We start from the raw sequence: 19,253 nt of genomic DNA on the forward strand, positions 1-19,253 counted from the left end.
CTGTGAGAGGCCTGGGGCAAGTTGCTTAACAAAATGGGGATAATAATGACACGGAACTCAATGATTAGGTGGACTAAGATAATATTACTATGCAAAATGCTTCAAACAACTGGCACATTGTTTTTAAGTAATTTTTATTAATATGTTTAGGAGGAGAGGAATCTGTTTTAAGGGGCTTTCAAGAGACGAATTCAGGATTCCAAACCCAGTATAATTATGATGAAAAATATGGTAGTTTCTAACCTATGTAACTTACCCGCATTTGATACCAGTTGTCCCCAGATTTTGTGCAAACTCTTCCCAATGAAAAGAACCTAGATCTATTGATGTTTTCAGCATGGCAAGAGAGAAGCTAGAGACAGAGTCAGACACAACTGAAGCGACTTAGCAGCAGCAGCAGCAGAGAGAATGAATTCTAACACACAAGTTTGGAAAGATTTTTCTTCTTGAGGTTTTAAGAGCTGTACTTGAATTATCTCATTTAACCCTCACATTTCTCACATGGTTTTATTACCTTTACCTTACAGATGAGAACACTGAAGTTTGGAGAGATTAAGTTGCCTAACTTCACATAGCTAGAACATATGACCCTTGGGATCAGAGACTAAAAAAGTGGGGTGCAAGAGGTAATCCAAATTTTTTGAAAAATAAGTTAGTTTGTGTAGTTTATCTATCTCACCATATGCTCAATTTTTTGGTCACTGTTTTAAGAGATATATATTAGTCAATATATAATGAGGCATTATTATACTTAATAAAAACACATATCTTGGGACACAGGTTCAAAAAATATACATGATGGAACAGGTTTGAGATTACTGCCCTGAGGCCTGAACTTTAAACCACTGGAATACTGAGTGGTCACAGCACAGGCCCAGGAAAACAAGGCTGAGTCTCTTAGGGCCTGTGAGAAGGGGGCACTGGATTGATAGGGCCTCACTAGCTGGAAGGCCCCAAAGGTCCATTTACAACACCGCCTCTGCATCTAGTCCACTTTAGTGTTATCTCCAGCTGAACTCCACAGCCCCGCGTCCTCCCTGGTGTCAGTAGGCACTGGGCAAGTCTCACAGTTCTGCTCCAGGCATGTTACCACTAGAGTCCTCTCAACCCAATCACCTCCTGCCCATTTCTGTCTTCAGTTCACCTCTAACCATTCTACTCACTACCAAACCTTAGCCTAACAAGACCAAGCTCAGGTCTTAAGCTTACCTCACAGGGCTCAAGGATCAAATGAATTTACAACCAGTGGCATGGCCAAAGAGGGGCATGGATTCAATCCCTGGTTGGCCCTTTCTCTGAAGTTCCATCTAATGAGGCAAATGCCCTGACCCTGACCCGTTCTGTCAACTCTCCCCACTACACTTGAAGCTCCATGAAAGCAGAGCTTTATTTTCTTCAGTTCTATGATGTACCTGGCACAAAGCAAACACTCGAACATCTACTGAAGGAGTGAATGAAATGCTAGCTCCACTCCCCAAGTTACAGTTGCTCCACTAGAGAAAATTTCCTCAGGAGGTTGAATTCTACCAGCACATCAAACAAGGACAGAGTGAATTCAGAGGCCAGTGCCACCATTTTAATGAGAACTTCTTCACCTGTCCTAGACTCCCTCCCCTCAGGAGACTGTGTTGAAAGTCAGTATTTTATATACCCAACCCAACTCCCAAACTCCAGATGTAGATGTCTTCCACTTTCTCCCAACTCTTCAGAGTTCCAGCCCTATATAAGAGAGCACTGTGTGGAGAGAGGGTAAAGACTTGAAACAAGTGACAATGACACGCCTGATGGTTCATTTCTGGGTTTCTTTCCACGCCAATTCAAATCCTTCAAAGTAAGGTCAAGTAACCCAAGAGGTTTGTATTTCCATCACAAACTGTTCAGAAAGTGTGCCCAGATCTCCGACTTAGACCGGGTGTCCTCCCTGCGCGGGCAAGGCCTCGTAGGGGGCAAGTCCAGCCTTTTCCGAAAGCAATAAATAACCCCGTCGTCTGAGTAGCACTGGAGGCTGGCCGGGAACCACCACTGCTACCGCTGGGCAGGCAGCCCTGTCTCATAGCCCTCTGTCTTCATGTCGTTGAGCCCCAGCTCTTCGTTTTGGTCAAATGTGCGCTTATAATGCTCCACCTTCATCTCAGGGTCATCTTCAGGTGCATACACATTCTGCAAGGCCAAGGACAGACCATCAGTGCCTCTGCCATCCTCCCATCCCCCCTCCCCCTGGCAACTTCCAAATTTCCACTTCATCAAGACCTTAATGAGTTTTTATTCTTTTTTTGCCAAGCGGCATGCAGGATCTTAGTTCCCCAACTAGGGACTAAATCCATGCCCCCCTGCAATGGAAGCACAGAGTGCTAACCACTGGACCACCAGGAAATTTCCTTCATTGTTTCAAAGGGCCTTCAACACCCAACAACTAGGCTCAACTCATGGGCCTAGCAACAGAGCTCACATGGGCTGGGAGTGGGACTGCAAGGAGAACAACTTTCTATCTGCACCTTCTTACAAAGAAGGTAGCATACTCTTAATTGTGGAGCAATCTTAGAAAAGTTTTGCCTGATCCATAATAACTACTCAAACTACTCAAAGTTACTATCAATCACCAGAGTATCTCCCTTGTCAGCTTTAAGTTTCCCACCTTGGCCTCTGGATGAGGCACCACTTCTCACTCTACAGCCAGATTTACAAAATGAAAACTCCATGTTGTACTGAGAGCTGGGACTCCAGCTAGACTAGAGGAAGAAGGAACCTGGGAGTCTCCTTTTTTCCCTCTTGACACACAGTCCCTTCTACCGCCCCCCTTGCTCTCTTATGTTCCAATTTCTGCTAAAAGTTTCCCTGATAAAAGGCACTCATTTAGAATTGAGTGTCTCAGTTTCTGGAGAAGTGATATATATTTAAGGAAGATCAAAAAGACATCTCTATGAAATACCAGGGAAGGTCTACTGTACCTGCAAGTAGCTGTTTCCTGCCGGATCATCCATAATAAAGTGAGCCTTCAAAATACCCTCAAGGATCTAAAGGAGACAGAATTCAGCATGATCGTGTAAATCTTACATAGCTCCTTGCAGGAAAAGAGCTGTGTCTGCCAGCCTAATTTACAAGCAACCTAATTACACTACAGAATCCCGCAGAGTTTTAAGAACTAGTGAAATGAAGGTACTTCTAGAGGTGGAGTAGAGAGGATCTAAAATAAGAGTCTTTGACAGTTGTTTAAAAAGCATCCCTATCTCCTCTCTTACCCCAAACAGATCAACAATTGTCCTTCCTCCATCCCAAGAGCAGATAGAGGATGCTGTGGAGAGGTGAGCACAGAGCACTATGGCCTGGGGGACACTGACCCAGTGGAGGGTAGACAGGAAGGCATCAAGAACAGGAAGTTAAGTGAAGGTAGCCTTACTGGAAACATACACACCCCCAGTCCTGTTCCCACACTGGGCTCTCAGAACACTGCCAGCCAAGCCTTCACCCTCAGGCCAGGAAATGGAACACGCACTGCTGGGAATCTGACCAGCCCAAGAGGAAACACTTAACAACTCAAGCATTGGAGTCACCTCAACAAAATGGCTAAGCTGAATCCCCTCCAATGACCCAATGTCAACAAGACTCACCCCACTCAGGTGGTTTAGTCCTCTACTTTTAAACAGACAACCAATGATTACCAGACATCTGAGCAAAGCCCCTAACACTGAAAGACAGAAATCAAATGGGAAAAAAAAAAAAAACTTGGGAGGAAATGGAACCTATGCAAGGAAAATTAAACATAAGAAAAAAATATTAATATTCTCAAAGAGAAAAAAATACTACCTCCTTAATACAACAGGATGCTATTAAAAAAAAAAAAAAAAAAAGCCGGCAGAAAGTATTGAAAGACCAAAAAAAGCCACTTGGAAAATCAAAATGTCAGTGGAAATGAAAAACTCAATTAAAGGGCTGGAAAATTATTCTCCGACAGTAAAGCAAACATAAAAAAACAAAAATAGGACCAAAAAAAAAAAAATTACAGACAACCAGACAAGTCAGTCTAACATCCAAAACACTGAGATAGAGATCTCAGAAAGAGAGAACAGAGAAGAAGCAATAGAGCATTTTTATAAGCTCCCTAGAACTGAGCCACATGACTTTCCAGATTTAAAGAACCCACCCAGTGCTTAACAACAATGGTTGAAAACTGACCCACACCAAAGCACATTCTGAAATTTCACATCACAGGAGACAGAAAAGTATCATAAGATAGGTCACAAACAAAAGATCAGGAAGCAGAATGCCTTCCAACCTCTCAACAGCCAAACTGAGAAAATGAAAGACATTAGCAGGAAATTGGAAGACTTTAGAAATTCTGATAAAAAATTATTTCCACCCAGAATTCTATCCCCAGCCATTCAGCTAGTACAAGAGTAGAATAAAGAAAGTTTCAGACATGCAAAATCCCAGGAATTCTACTTCCCATGCACTTTCTCATGATGCTACTGGAAAAGATGCTCTAACAAAAAAAGGGAGAAAACCAAGAAAGGAGATGGCGCGGGATATCGGAAACAGGAGAATTCGCAACATGTTAGATGTTGATATGTGGCAAGAAGGGGTGTGTAGCCTCCTGCTTGTTCACTGGAACCCCAGGACCGTAAACACTGGCCAACCAGTCCTCTCACCTGGTCCAACTTCTGACTAAACTCCTGCAGTTTCTCCGTCTGGCCAGGACTGGAGCTGTCACCCAGTGTGAAAGGGTTCTTGGTTACCTGTAAGAAATGGCATCCAAATTGCTAGAATACTGGCTCACCGTTTGTTAGGTTTAACCATAAACCTGATGGAGGCGGGGGGCTGGCGGGGAGGGGTAGAGACCAGGGATGCCCGCTGGGGAGGTCTGGTGTCTGTTTATTCTACACCACCTTCTGACCTAGGCAGCCACTCCTAAGACTGTGTGGATTAATCTGCCAAAGTGATAATGGGCAACATGAAACAAAAGCTATAGAAAGGTTCTTAAATATGAACTCTAGTCCTTGTCTGAAGAAGCACAAAGTAAAGCTCAATTACAAAGACAAAATACCTAACAACTGAGAATTAAGTGAAATGATTCACTAAGAGAACAAATACATGGGTTACGTCAACACATACATATACATGTATGTTCAGGAGTTTCAGGCACTAAAAGGGCCCTCGTCCCCCCATCTTACAGTGAAATAAATGACTTACTCAAAACCAAAAAATATCTAGATCAGCCCAGAGTCAGGCCTGAGATTTTCCACTCTGAACTTTCCATAAACTTAATGTCATAATCCAAAATAATGTTTAACTCAAATCAGCTTAAAAAAAAGAAACCTCGGTTATCAGCTCCAAAACCCAGGACCTTTGAAGCCTTCGAGCCCGTTCCCCCTCAGCCACACTGTGAAGCTGCATGCGCTGTCCTCAGGGCACTCACCAGTTCCCGGATGTCTTTCAGCATCCCCTCCAGTGTGGTGAACTTGCCCCCGAGGACAGCCATTCCCAGTTCAAATTCCAGCTCTGGGATTTCCACACTGCATGTCTCAGACTGCAAGGTGAGAGATCAAATTAGGCTTTAAATCAGGAGCCCCTGGAGAAAGCTAACCAGAGTCCTCCTGCCAAATTAATACTACCAGTAACAGTTTGAGGACAAAGTCAGCTGTCCCAGTTTTCTCTGAATCTTTGATTAAAGCCAGACTCACTCCTGAAGCCAACTTTAAAAGGGGACATTCTGAGTCATGGCTCCAAGCTGGCAGGCATCCTGTCATTAAAAGTCCAGAAACAAGGGCCCTTACGGTCACTAGAGGCAAAAGGCTGCCAAGTCATCAGAAAGCACTCCTGAGTCACCTTCTGAATCTGCACTTCCGACCATCGATTAACTCTACTCAGGGATCCTCAGACCCAAGGGAATAAGGAGGTACCTCACAACCCCAGGACATGATTGGGCGAAGACAAATTTCCCCTTGACACAGAGCCATGTGTGAAAGAGAGTCACTTCCCCATGCAGGCTGTCACCTTGAGCAGATCTCTGGTCATATCTGAGGGATCGGTGATGTGGAAGGTGATCCTGGTGCCCAAGGGCTCCACAGCTCCTCCAGATTTCACCTGCACAGATGGTAACAGTGTCAGCAGCAGCAGCAGCAGCAGAGGAGACGCATCCTCACCTAGTGCAGGGAGTCTGGGGAGGGGGAGGGGACAAAGGCTTGGACCACCACTCAGGCCCACTACTGGTTTCCAAGGACGGTGCCTTCTATACCACAAGGGCAGCAGTCATCCATGATGAAATCAGGGGGAGCTGGCCAGAAGCAGAGTGCCTAGCACCAGCAGCCTGCCAAAACATACCCCAGATTGCCAAGAAACTGAATTCACCTTGAAAAAAATGACTCGAGGTTGAAAGGGACTTTAGCTGCATCTAATGGGTAGATCCCCTTTATAGTTTTTCTGGTTTAAGAATTTAAAATGTATGCTTGAATACACTCAGGAAAAGGGAATTTACAACCCTCCAAGACAGACCGCTCTATTTTCAGACAGACCCAGAAAGCTTTTTATTATTAAGCCAAAATCTGCCTCCCTGTACTTTCACCCCTCTGAGAGATGAGTCAAAAAATAGGTCTCTCTCTTCCATATAACTAACTTTGAATGTCTTCAACAAGTTATGCTATTTCTAACTTTTCTCCTCTAAGCTAATTTCTAGTTGCTTCAAGAGCTCCTCACCCTAAGTAGCTTTAGAAAGGAAGAAAGTTCAATAGGGGTTACCCTCAAGTTAGGCTTCTTCCCAAATGACGAAGCCCACCCACCTCGTTGGTCCGATGGCCGCAGTTCTCGCAGTTGGTAGCCATGATGATAACCTCCTTAAAGTGAGGGATTTCTGGAAGAGGGAATTAAGGAAATCTGCTTCCAGGAGAGCAAGACCACCCTCTGGGAAAGAACAAACCCAAACCTCCCACACAAACAGATGCTGGTCCCAGGACTGCAGGAAACAGATCACAAGCCTACATCAGACAAGCCTCCAGAAGAGGCCAAGGTCACCACCCACAGCAATCCCCACTCATCAATGTGTGACAACATGGCTCAGACCACACGCAAGAGCCTAGAGACCATGGCCTAATTCTCTCTTTGAACCCAAAAGCCAAAGTGCACAGTCTCATCAAAGGCAACATCCTCCTCATCACTCAGAATAAAGCATATGCTTTCTTTGAAGGAAATATTTTCCAGACTGAGTATAATGTTCACGCCTGAGTCAGATGAAGAGCAACCCAACGGCCCGATGAAAGATACGAACTAGCTTCATGTTAGTCTGGGCTGGAGCATTGCATTCTGGGCAATTTGTGTTGAACTGGAGCACCTGGAACACAACACGGGGATGCAGGGTGAGCCCTCCCAGGCAGGGCAACCCTGCTCAGGCTACAGGCATTCTACTGGAACGCTGGCAGCCACCCATGTTGCTGGTCAGGAAGAGATACTGAACGGTATCAGTCTCAGCCCACCACTGCTTCCTCCACAAGAGCCAATGTGACTCACTTCGTTTCTGATATCCTCCTCTTCTGGCTTCTCTTCTGGTGCCTCTGCCTAAAGCAGAAGAGAAGCAAATCAAATGTTGGCACACGGACCTCAGCCTCCCCCGGAGGGGAGAGAAAATGCTCTGGCTTGCTTATGTCCCCTACCACCTTGTGGGTTTTAACAAGGAAGTCAGAGAGCAAAGCCCTAGTCAAGGGAAGTACAGAGCTGACGCCAAGTAATCCAGAGTGCAAGGTAATTCCAGAGCATTCTTCGCTTCTTCAATGCACTCACCTGGAGCCCCAGCATCTCCTCTTGCTGCAGAGTCCGATTATAGTGTGTGATCACCAGGGCATCATCTTTCCGGGGAGCATGTGGGTTTTCCACAAAGCTGTTCCCTGAGGGATCATCAATGATCTAACATGGGTAAAGAGCGAGCAGTTACAACAAGAAATCACATACAATCCTCCATCTAACACTGAGGCACCACGGGAAGATCTCAGACAGTCTTAATGGTCTCTCCTCCCCTAAGTTTAGGGCACCTGGAGTCCCTCAGTACTCACTAATGTGAAAGGAGAGGCCACTTGCTTTAGCTCTTTCAGTTTGGCAATGAATTCATCAATTCTTTCAGCCACAGCTTCTTCGTTCGCCTGACAGGTACAGAGAGTAGAAGATCAGCCCTGGTGATAGAAGTTATGCCCCCATCACGTCCAACAAGAAGTCACAACTCATCTTAGTGTAACTGAGAACACACTTGGGCTTCACAACAAGAAGTAGTAAATAAGGACGTCCCTGGGGGTCCAGAGGATAGGAATCCACCTGCCAATGCACAGGACATGGGTTCAGTCTCTGGCCTGGAAAGATTCCACATGCTATGGAGCAACTAAGCCCACGTACCTAGAGCCTGTGCTCCGCAACAAGAGAAATCATTGCAATGAGAAGCTTGCACCGCAACGAAGAGCAGCTCCCACTTGCCACAACTAGAGAGAGCCCACGTGCAGCAGTGAAAACCCAGTGCAGCCAAAAATTAATTAATTTTAAAAAATAAATAAGTAAAAGTAGCAAATAAGTTTGAAGTTTGTGGGTGGTGCCAGACAAGTCTCCTTTTCTCACTCATTCAGCTATTCAGTCCAGGCATTTGTGCCAGGTAACCGACAACAGTAAATAAGCAAGAACCCTTTCATGGGGCTCTGTTTAAGAAAACTAGAGACTTATCTGTCCACTTAAGAAGACAGATGACTGAATTTTTAATTATATTATTTCATAAATATATATATAGATATATATGACGTCATAATAAATATAAGACACAATGGAGCACTCAGGAAGCACAGATAAACCCAAGGGTGTTAGGGAAGGCTCTTCAGAGGTAAGGGTACAGTGTCTGAGAAGAGGCCTCAATGTACAGTGGAGGAGGGGAAGTGGAAAGGACAGGGGTACAACACATGTAACATCCAGGCAGCTATAGCATCACCATTCACTTCCCCTCAAAGTTCTCCAACATTCAGTCAGAAACAGTTCAGCCACATGGGAAGGAGAACAAATGTACAGAAAAAAATTATCCCCTGAGCTGCTGCAATGAGAAAACCCCAGCTCACCCTTCGAGTGGGCTGATCCTGCTCCAGGCCAGAGATAGCACGGCTGATCAATCCTTCAACAGTAGTCAGAGCTGGTGAGTAAGAACAAAAGACAGGTCAGGCTTCGCTTTGCCATCAAATGCCGGTATGACCCTGGGAAGTTCGCTGAACCGTCTGGCCCTTGACTTCATCTATAAAATCAAGGAGGCAGGGAACAAAGTTCCATTCACCTCTAGTTAAGAGTGATTATTACAGACAATTTTGTAATAAGTACATCACAGTGTTACTATCACTATATACTACCTTAAGCTACTTTATCTAAGCTCTCTTAGGTTAAACCAATGAAGATCAAGGATGTGGCCAAATCCATACATAAGCCACTACACCTGGCACCAAGACTTTTGCAAGACAGTAAGATTCAGGCCAGGCATGAACAGCACAAACACTCTGTTCTTAAATATACCTCCTTTCTGGCTGAAGGCAGGAATTTCAAAATCCAGCTCTGGGATCCTTGTGGTGGCAGAGTCAGTCTTCACTACTTCTCTGTCCATGTCCTGGGCAGAACAAAAAACCTTCAGTCTACAGAAGTTAACAATACAGGAGCCCCCAGCCCAGCTGTTTTCTTTCTTCTCCCTACTAGGGGCAGTCCAGACTGCTCCTGCGGAATAGCACCTTGATGTGAACCAGCTACCCAACTGGTTAGAGTACTATTCATAAACTACTGCTCATTTGATACCTTCTGATACTACTGCTTCATTTGATACCTTACAAAGCATGTTCACAAGTCTTACCGCACCTGAGCAGATGATGGCACCAACGCCATTTTACAAAGGAGGAAACTGAGGCTTGGACACTTAAGTGGATTTATTTGAGGTCTGACCACCTGGACCGAAGCTCCGACTCCAGTCCCCAAGCTTTCCCTAGGACACCAGGGCCCCTCTCACCTCCTGAGCCCTGACAGTCAGAGTGTAGCGCACTCCCTGGTCCTGGATCCTGCCCGCCGACTGGATCTCCGTGTTGTTCCAGCCACAGTGCTCGCAGGAAAAGGAGCTCACGATTATTTCTCTGAAGAAGGGGATCTTGGTGAGCAGGAGGCGCGTCATGCCCTGAGAAAGCAGAAAACAGTTAAGGAGAGTACCAATGAAACTCCCAACCCCCCATCTACTGAGCCCCAAGCTCTGCCTCGCCCCCAGGTCCCCAGTTGGGCCAGCCTGGCAGGATCGCCGACCCTCGCTCCTCCCCGCCTCTGCCCAACCCTCCAGCCGCCCGCGGCCGCACCCCCGTCTCACATTGCGGTAGCAGTTCATACACAGCGACTCGATCTCAGTGGGCTGCTGCTCCTCGTCCTCAGCACTGATAGGCCGGAACAAGTGCCCCGGCCCGGGATCCCGAGCCGGGGCGGCCGAGGGAGCGGCAGCCGCCGCCGGGAGCCCAGGCTCCACAGCCCCACCGGCCGACATCACCACGCGAAGATCAGGCCTCGACTTCCGGCTTTTGCCTCCCTCTCTTGGCCCCACCCCTTCCTCCGGCACTTCCGCCAGCTATGCCCACACCCTCCCGCCCCCGCCCCTTCTTAAAGAGGCCTCGGACTCCTCTCGGTGACGTATCTGGCCTGGTTTCCAGTTGCCGGATTATTCCGTCCTGACTTGCGAAGCCTGCTGGGTCCAGGCTTTGCCTCCACCTCAATTCCGGCGTCACTGCCCCCAGGGCGTCCTCTCAGACCCTGGGCAGTTTTATTGATCCTTTGCAATAGCTCCGTAGCACAAGGTTCTAACAATTTGTCCACAAGTCTAACTACAAGAGCCTTTACCACAGGGGCCTGGCCATCCATAGGTATCCCCGAGGAGGTGCACTCAGACCTGGATTTGCTTGGATCCACCTTTGGGCCACATGCTGCATCAGCTCTAGATCACCCTTCCTTAGTCCCTTGATCACTCTCTCCCTATCTGTTCTTCTCACTCCCTATTTCTATCCAGGTAAACCCCTGCCCAAATTCCAGCCTCAAATACTCCTGCCCGGTCATCCCCACCATATTGGACCTCAGCTGACTCACCCCTCCTGGTTTCCCAACAGCCTGGTTTCTTTGGGGGTAAACTTTCCCTGGACACGTTTCCCCCAGTTCAGTTGCTAAATCGAGGGTGTCATGGGAGAGGTCCAATCTGCAGGCTTATGAGGCCAGACTGAGGTGGGGTTCATGCTGTGAGGGAGTGTGGTGGTGAGAACCCTGTGCCAGGCAGGCTGAGCTGGAAGAATGCTGCCCAGGACATCCCAAGGGTACAGGACTGGGTGTGCTCGCCCTCTCCTCTTCCTTCCACTTCACCCTCTCTCGATTTCCCAGGGAGCTATAAGGAGCTGGGTTGCTCCCAAGTGGTGAATCTGTACATAGGGAATGGTGGAGGTGAGGGGATGTAAGATTTTGAGGGTTGTCAGTTGAGAAGATTGTCAGTCACAAAAAGAGACATTGTCAAAAAAGAGGCCATTCAAAATCAGAACAGCAGGGACAACAAAGACAGGCCACCTCAGGAGCCTGTATTTTATGCACACTGTCCTGCGATAATGGGTGAACCATGCAGGTGCAAAGGAAGGGTCTCTAGTGTGCTCAGTTGCGTCTGACTCTCTGTGACCAAGGACTGTAACTCGCTCGGTTCCTCTGTCCATGGGATTTCCCAGGCAAGAATACTGGAGCGGGTTGCTGTTTCCTTCTCCAAGGGACCTTCCTGACCCAGGAATCGAACCCACGTCTCTCGAGTCTTCTGCACTGACAGGCAGGTTCTTTACCACTAGCGTCACCTGGGAAGCCCAAAGGGTCTCTAGCCCAGGCACAAACAGCTGTCAGCCCAGGCAGAGCGGCGGCCCTCCAACAGAACTGGACTGGGAGGGGTCAATGAGAAAGTGCAGCGAGGGACTGGAGGGGGCGATGGGGTGCTTTGGTGATAATGGTGAGGCCACTGCTTTCAGACACAGTCCAAATGAGAGTCACACCAGGCAAATAAGCTTCCATCATAATAAGCATCTATTTCACTTGTGTCAGAAGTCTAGACTTCCACCTGGAAGTCAGGAGGGAGGGGCCAGAGATGGGGAGGGCACACAGTAGGCTCCCCAGAGAGTTTAAGAAGTCCCCATAATTTGGAGGGCTCAGTGGACTGTTTAGATGTAGTGTTATATCAGGAAAACCAGGCTAGGCTCACCTCCCTCCCATCACAACCCACACCATTTGGCCCCACCAGCATCAGCCAGCAGAGATACACACACACACACACACACACCATCACAGGTTCCCCTTATCATCTTCTCTTCCTCCCTTCTCTTCCTCCAGCAGAAGCTGTCATGACAACGCTGGGGAGAAAAGAGTTCTCTCTGTGGACCAGCTGTAGTCGTGGCCACCAGGTGGCCAGAAGTGATCAGAACCAGACCCTGGGATAAAGGGACACAGGCCTTCAGCACCATGGCAACAGGCTTACAGTTCATGAGCTCCTACATAGAGTATCTCTTTTCTGCCCTCTCTCGCGACCGCAGAATGGAGCAACTCAGGAGGATTCCCAAATGAGCACGGGAAGCCGGATTTGCAAAGCCTGGTGAATGTAATGCATCCGGATGGGGGAATTGCAGGAGGCCCTGAGGCCTAGGATGACAGCCCTTTGGTTGGCCTCAGCTATCCTGTGCAGGACCCTCCACCCTCTGCCCGAATGGCCCCTGACACGCACATAGCATCTTGTTAGAGGCTCAGATAGCAGGCTCCCCAGAGCGCGTGGACAAGTAGACACTCAGGGCTCTCCCCGATAGCCCGGACTATGGTCGCGAAGGCTGTAGTTGATGTCTTCCCACAGGTCATCGAAGCGGGCCTGCAGCTCGCCCCGGGCCTTGCCTCTGTCGGCTTGGAGGAACTCCGGGGCAAAGGCACTGTGGCCTGGCGGAGGCGGCGCCAGCTGCTGCTGGACTTGCTCAGTCTCTCGGTCAATGGCGTGAGTGAAGGCGGCAATCTGCCGGAAGGTGTCCTGGCGGAAAGCCTGGAGTCGTTGGCGCACCTCCTGGGACAGCACCTGGGGATCCGGTTGAGCCGCTTCCTCCGCATCGTCACCGCGGGCGCCAGCAAAGGCGCTGAGCTCCTCGCGCAGCTGGTCTAGGTTCTGCTGGATGCGCTCGTGCAGGGCCTTGGCCTTGAGCGTGAGCTTGCTGGAGAGCATCTGCACGCAGCGGCTGAGGCGCGCGGGGCTGGCGATGGCGTGCGGCGCCACGCTGCGGTGCAGCTCCTGCACGTGGTGCCCAATGCCGGACACCAGGCGCTCGGCGTAGGGGTGGAAGAGCGCCTTGACGCGGCCGGTGTGGTGCGCCACGCGGTTCTGCAGCTCCTGCAGCAGGCCCCGCGCCTCGTCCACGCCCCCCAGCAACTGGGCCTTGGTGCCCTCTCCGACCACGCGCAACTGCTCCTGCAGCTCGTGCACGCGCAGGGCCACCTGCTCCATCAGCTCCACGGTGTAGGGCTGCAGCTGCCGCCGCAGCCCCTCCAGGTTCCAGCCCACGCGCTCGTGCACCTCCGCCATGTAGGGCTCCAGACGCGCCCGCACCTCCTCCAGCTCCTCCTGCAGCTGCTGCCACATGCCCACCGGGTCGCGTGGGAGCCTGGGAAGCTCCCTCCCCTGCCCGTTCAGAGGGCCCAGCTTTTCCAGGAACTTGTCCATATCGCTGAAGTCTGGCTCAAGTCTTTCTTTCAGGCTCCTGGGGGAGAGGACAGACAATCGAGCCATCAGTCTGCTAGCCCGCTCACCTCTGCTCCAAAGACATCGCTCACTGATCCTCTAGGGAATGCAGGGCGGTGGTCCCAAGCCAACGGCGACTCCTAAGGCAGGCATTACAAATGTGGCAAAGATCAACAATGATCTGAACAGCACACATCCAAATCAATACTGCTCAATTCCTTGTGCACAGAGGCACCTGGACTCCCACATATTCTTTTCGTTCTGGAAGCTGAAACCGGGAGTCCCCTCCTTTGCTCCTTGGCCCCACGTTCCAGCGGGCATGAAGGCAGCAGATATAGAGAAATCAGAGGCGGCTGCTGGCAGAGGGTGCCAAACAGCCCAGGACCGCCAGGATAGCCGGCAGAACTAGCATCGCTCTGTTTCTTCCCAGGTGGCGCTAGCGGTAAAGAACCCGCCTGCCACTGTAGATGTAAAAGACGCAGGTTCGATCCCTGGGTGGGGAAGATCCCCTGGAGGAGGGCACGGTAACCCTCTCCTGGAGAATCCCATGGACAGAAGATCCTGGTGGGCTATGGTCCATAGGGTCGCAAAGAGAGATGACTGAAGCGACTCAGCAAGCATGGTCTTTTCCCAGGGAGTACTGGGAGGTGGAGGAAGCGGGCAGCAGCAGCCATCCCACCCTCTGGTGTCTTCTCCCTTCTCCTGCAGCCCTTGCCCTGGCCACTCACGTGGGCTCCCTTGCCAGCTTCTGCTGCTGCTCCACCTTGCCTTTGTCCCCGCTGCTCTGGCTGAAGTAGTCCCAGAAGCCTCTCCGTGCCTCCGTCGGTGAAAGCACTGTGAAGAGGAGGTGAACAGGGGCTGGGTTTCCTCCCTCAGGAACCCCTCAGTCCACCCACACCTCCAGGGAGAACAGTCCACCCACACCTCCACGGAGAAGTCAGTGTCGGAGACTCACGTGAGAGGAGGGCCAGAGCCCAGGTCAGAAATGCAGCCACGCTTGCCATGATGTTCTCTGAGAAGAAAGGCGAATGGAGGCCTGATGCAATTGAAGAAGCAAAGAAGGGACACCTCCCAGGGGACTTTCCCCAGGGGGGCCTGCCCCCAAATCTGTTAACCCTTCCCTGGGGTGTAGGGAGCACAAGCTGTCAGGGCTCAAAAGGACTGACCTAGTTGAACGTGGCTGCAAGGGAAGGGATATCTTCCTGGGATAGGGTGGGATGCTCCTTTTTTATCTCATCAGATCATATGGAGTGTGGAGCTCAAACTGCTTAATAAAATTTCCCTCCCATCCACTGCCCCCAGACCCCAGGAGCAGCTCCGTCAGCCACTTCTGCCCCCATTCCCCTGCTCACTTATTCCTGCCCCCATTTCACTGCTGGGAAAACTGAGATTGGGGGTGGAGGGAAGAAGAAATTCTGCCACAGTGCTCCAAGAGGAGGTCCTTAGTTCTTAGTCCCCACCCCCAGCTCTGCTCAATCTCCTCCCTTAGGAAGCCGACCCACATCCCTCTGCCCTGGCTGCTCACCTGCTCAGTTCTGGGCACAGAGAGCAGACATTCCGCTTTATAGTCCAGGGCCTGGGCCTCTGGCAACAATCGCTCTGAGTAAATACCACGTGGAGGTTCAAAGAGGGATGACCTCAGCTGCCTCCCCATGCTTACCTCCTTTTTCTGGCACCTAGGGGGTTAAGAGGAGAAGGCAATGGCACCCCACTCCAGTACTCTTGCCTGGAAAGTCCCATGGATGGAGGAGCCTGATAGGCTACAGTCCATGGGGTCTCAAAGAGTTGGACATGACTGAGTGACTTCACTTTCACTTTTCACTTTCATGCATTGGAGAAGGAAATGGCAACCCACTCCAGTGTTCTTGCCTGGAGAATCCCAGGGACATAGGAGCGTGGTGGGCTGCCGTCTATGGGGCTGCACAGAGTCAGACATGACTGAAGTGACTTACCAGCAGCAGCAGGGGGTTAAGAAGTGCCCTAGTATCTGGGTCCTTCCCCAGTAGAAAAATGCTTCCTGGAAAGTTTTACAAGGAGTGGGCCTGAATTCCTCACGCAAGATCCCCGTAAACCTACTACCTCCAGCCTTCCTGCAGACCTGCTGGCTGGCCCACCGATAGAGACAAGCCTGTTTGTTGCTGAGGGCACTGCTCTTACTCAACTGCCCAGAAGCACTCTGTCCCCAAACAGACAGGGACAGTGTCTAGCTGCCAGCCTGAAACTGAGCAGCCCTACCAGGAGCTACTCAGACAGCCTGGGAAGAGCCAGCATCAGTAGGCTTGAAGACCCACCCACCTCCCACTTTATGAAATAATCCTGAAACAAGCTGGGGGAGTTAGATGTAGTGAGAGGCATCTGGGCCAGGGGACATTGGACCCAAAGAGTGGGAGCAAGAAAAGGATTCTCCCTGTGGGGAAAGGCTGAACCCTACCTACAGGACCTCTGAGGAAGAGAAGCCAAAAAGCCCAGACTTCCTCTGGTGAATGCCCCCTCCGTGTGCTTAAACACATACATTCATAAACTCCTGACTTTTGCTTCTAAATGTATCTTTTTTTTTCATCTGTTTATGGTTGTGCTGGGTCTTTGTTGCTGTGTGCTGGCTTTTCTCTAATTGCAGCGAGCAGGGGCTACTCTTTGGTTGTGGCGCGTGAGCTTCTCATTGCGGTGGATTCTCTTCCTGGGGTGCACAAACTTCAGCTGCTCCGTAGCATCTGGGATCCTCTCGGACCAGGGTTCAAACCTGTCTACTGCATTGGCAGGCAGATTCTTTACCACTGAGCCACTGGGGAAGCCCTGTAAATGTATCTTGAATTGATCTCCTCTCCTCCATTTCTACCACTGCCCCACTCACCTCTCACCTGGACCACATTCGTAGTCCCCAGCAGGTCTCCCTGCCACAATCCTACCGATTCAGTCTACTCTGCTGTGGCTGTTCCCAACCCAGCCTTTTCTTCTGCCACACAAACCCTTGGCATTCCCTGAGCATGCCACCTCTTTTAGGACACTAAGCATTTGCACCTGCCATTCCTTCTGTTTGAAATATCCCTTGGTGAACTTATATTCATTTTTTTCAGTTAGTTTGTATTAGTTAAGCTCAGCTGCAAATGACCAAAAAAAAAGGAGAAAATGAATAGTTTAAATAAAATGGATTTCTATTTGTCTCTCATGTGAAACATAGACCAACTAAGCCTCCTTCTGTCTTGTTGCATTATCGTCTTCAACAAAAGCTCATGTCCAAGTTTCAGCTGCTTCAGCTCCAGCCAACAAGTCTACCTCCCAGCCAGCAGGAAGGACATGTTCCCTCCCTTTAAAGACACATCCCAGAAATTGTTCTTACCACTTTTAATGACATCCCATTGGTCAGAACATAGTCACGTGGCTATACTTAGCTGAAAAGGAGAATGGGAAATGTAGTCTTTATTCTGGATGGCTGTATTTCCAGCTGGGAAAGAGTTGTATTATTCAGGAAGAAGAGAAAAATGCTTTCAGGAGGACAAGAGTAGGTTCTGCTGCACAGCTCCAATATCACTCTAAATGCCCTCTTCTGCCCTCACCCATCTCTGGAGACGGACAATTCCATACTAACCATGGAACATTTTGTATATTCCTGGAGTATAGCACTTACTTGGAGAAGGAAACGGCAACCCACTCCAGTGTTCTTGCTTGGAGAATCCCAGGGACGGGGGAGCCTGGTGGGCTGCCATCTATGGGGTCGCACAGAGTCGGACACGACTGAAGCGACTTTGCAGCAGTAGCAGCAGCATAGCACTTACTATCCTGCAGTGCAATGATTTGTCGACATATATGGGATTTCTCTGAGTACAGGGATTTTGTCCAATTCATCTCCATGTCCTCCTCTTATGTTTGGCACATCACATAATACATAAAACTGGGTGATTGAATTCATTTATTCAATTGATTAAGGAGCTAGGGTTTAGTGATATTAAATGAGTGCCCATCATCACCCAGAAAAAGGTGCAGCCAGAATTGAAACCCAGGTGTTTATCCCTGATAGCTCAGGACAGCACGGGATGGGGCAGAAAGGGTAAGGAGACCAGGAGCTGGTTATAAAGGGCCTTGTGCAAGCGGTCACTAAAGGTTACGTGATGGAAAGATCACTCTGGAAACCTGGAGGACAGAAGGCATGGAGACTGTTTAGAGGCTGTTTTGAGTAACCTGAGAGATGATGAACCCTCTGAACTCAGGCATGGCAGTGAGGATTGGTAGGAGATAATATATTTGAAGGAACTGAAGTAGTGAACTGACAGTACCTGCTGACTGGTTGGATGAAAGAGGTGGAGAGGAAGGAATCCAGGTGTTTCCCAGGTTCTTGGGCAAGTAGGTAGATGACTGCATAACTTGTGTCCATTCAACAGATGAACAGGAATAGTTAAACAAAATATGCTATATACATGTATACAAGGGAATATTATTTAACCTTAAAAGAGAATGAATTCTGGTACATGCTACAAAAATGGATGGATCTTGACAACACTATGCTAAGTGAAACAAGCCAGACAAAAGGACAAATCTTGTGTGATCTCACTTATACATGGTGCCTAGAATAGCCAAACTCAGAGACAGAAAGTAGATCAGAGGTTATCAGGGACTGGGGGAGGGAGAAATTAACACACATACACCACTCTTCTTTAGATTTTATTCCCATATAGGTCATCACAGAGTATCGAGTAGAGTTCCTTGTGCTATACACTAGGTTTTTATTAGTTATCTATTTTACATATGGCAGTGTCTATGTGTCAATTACCACAATATTTTTTAAAAATCCTTTCTGGTAGTCGAGTGCTTTTTGCTGAGGCTATGCTATAAAAGGTGGCAAGAATACACAAAAGAACTATACAAAAAAAGATCGTGATGAAATTCCAGCTGAGCTATTTCAAATCCTAAAATATGATGCTGTAAAAATGCTGTAAAAAATATGCCACCAAATTTGGAAAATGCAGCAGTGACCACAGGACTGGAAAAGGTCAGTTTTCATTCCAATCCCATAGAAAGGCAATGCTAAAGAATGTTCAAACTACCGCACAATTGCATTCATCTCACACACTAGCAAAGTAATATTGAAAATTCTCCAAGCGAGGCTTCAACAGTATGTGAATCGTGAACTTCCAGATTTCACTGGATTTAGAAAAGGCAGAGGAACCAGAGATCAAATTGCTACAATCCACTGGAGCATAGAAAAAGCAAGACAATTCCAGAAAAACATCTGCTTCATTCACTATGCCAAAGCCTTTGACTGTGGATCACAACAAACTGTGGAAAATTCTTAAAGAGATGGTAATACCAGACCACCTTTCCTGCCTCCTAAGAAATCTGTATGCAGGTCAAGAAGCAACAGTTAGAACCAGACATAGAACAACAGACTGGTTCAAAATTGAATGTGGACCACTGGAGAAGGGAATGGCAAACCACTTCAGTATTCTTGCCTTGAGAACCCCATGAACAGTATGAAAAGGCAAAATGATAGGATACTGAAAGACGAACTTCC

General features: G+C 48.8%; 2 protein-coding genes across 3 annotated transcripts; both read right to left on the bottom strand.

Annotated features, from left to right (window-relative positions):
• Positions 1 to 117: 117 nt before the first annotated feature.
• Positions 118 to 10,606, bottom strand: ZPR1 (ZPR1 zinc finger). Its single transcript, XM_010830374.1, has 14 exons — positions 10,340 to 10,606; positions 9,995 to 10,156; positions 9,514 to 9,604; positions 9,072 to 9,142; positions 8,037 to 8,123; positions 7,768 to 7,890; positions 7,498 to 7,545; positions 7,255 to 7,321; positions 6,774 to 6,844; positions 5,992 to 6,081; positions 5,414 to 5,524; positions 4,647 to 4,733; positions 2,949 to 3,014; positions 118 to 2,160 (listed from the first exon to the last, which is right to left on the bottom strand). The coding sequence occupies exons 1-14, from the start codon at positions 10,508 to 10,510 to the stop codon at positions 2,026 to 2,028; spliced, it is 1,380 nt and encodes a 459-aa protein (XP_010828676.1). The 5' UTR covers positions 10,511 to 10,606; the 3' UTR covers positions 118 to 2,025.
• A 2,006-nt stretch (positions 10,607 to 12,612) lies between these two features.
• On the bottom strand, positions 12,613 to 15,361 carry APOA5 (apolipoprotein A-V). Of its 2 annotated transcripts, none has more exons than XM_010830376.1 (4): positions 15,273 to 15,361; positions 14,703 to 14,759; positions 14,476 to 14,581; positions 12,613 to 13,766 (listed from the first exon to the last, which is right to left on the bottom strand). In XM_010830376.1, exons 2-4 carry the CDS (start codon positions 14,749 to 14,751, stop codon positions 12,815 to 12,817), a joined length of 1,107 nt encoding a protein of 368 aa, XP_010828678.1. In that variant the 5' UTR covers positions 14,752 to 14,759; positions 15,273 to 15,361; the 3' UTR covers positions 12,613 to 12,814. The 2 variants fall into 2 exon arrangements, with proteins under 2 accessions (XP_010828678.1, XP_010828677.1); XM_010830375.1 differs by lacking the exon at positions 15,273 to 15,361 and adding an exon at positions 14,914 to 15,093.
• Positions 15,362 to 19,253: the final 3,892 nt, after the last annotated feature.

Source organism: Bison bison, unplaced genomic scaffold (genome assembly GCF_000754665.1).
Source record: "Bison bison bison isolate TAMUID 2011002044 unplaced genomic scaffold, Bison_UMD1.0 scf7180017864518, whole genome shotgun sequence".
NCBI lineage: Eukaryota > Metazoa > Chordata > Mammalia > Artiodactyla > Bovidae > Bison > Bison bison.

Bases quoted from the DNA above. Each gene is read 5' to 3' on its own strand.
- ZPR1 (XM_010830374.1), bottom strand. From the start codon at position 10,510: ATGTCGGCCGGTGGGGCTGTGGAGCCTGGGCTCCCGGCGGCGGCTGCC. The intron at 9,143-9,513 runs GTATATTTAAGA...CTTACTCACCAG, and splicing joins TGCCTTCAGCCAGAAAGGAG to CTCTGACTACTGTTGAAGGA. The intron at 6,082-6,773 runs GTGGGTGGGCTT...CCATCTGTGCAG, and splicing joins GCGGCCATCGGACCAACGAG to GTGAAATCTGGAGGAGCTGT.
- APOA5 (XM_010830376.1), bottom strand. From the start codon at position 14,751: ATGGCAAGCGTGGCTGCATTTCTGACCTGGGCTCTGGCCCTCCTCTCA. The intron at 14,582-14,702 runs GTGAGTCTCCGA...TCCTCTTCACAG, and splicing joins GGCTCTGGCCCTCCTCTCAC to TGCTTTCACCGACGGAGGCA. The intron at 13,767-14,475 runs GTGAGTGGCCAG...CCTCTCCCCCAG, and splicing joins AAGCTGGCAAGGGAGCCCAC to GAGCCTGAAAGAAAGACTTG.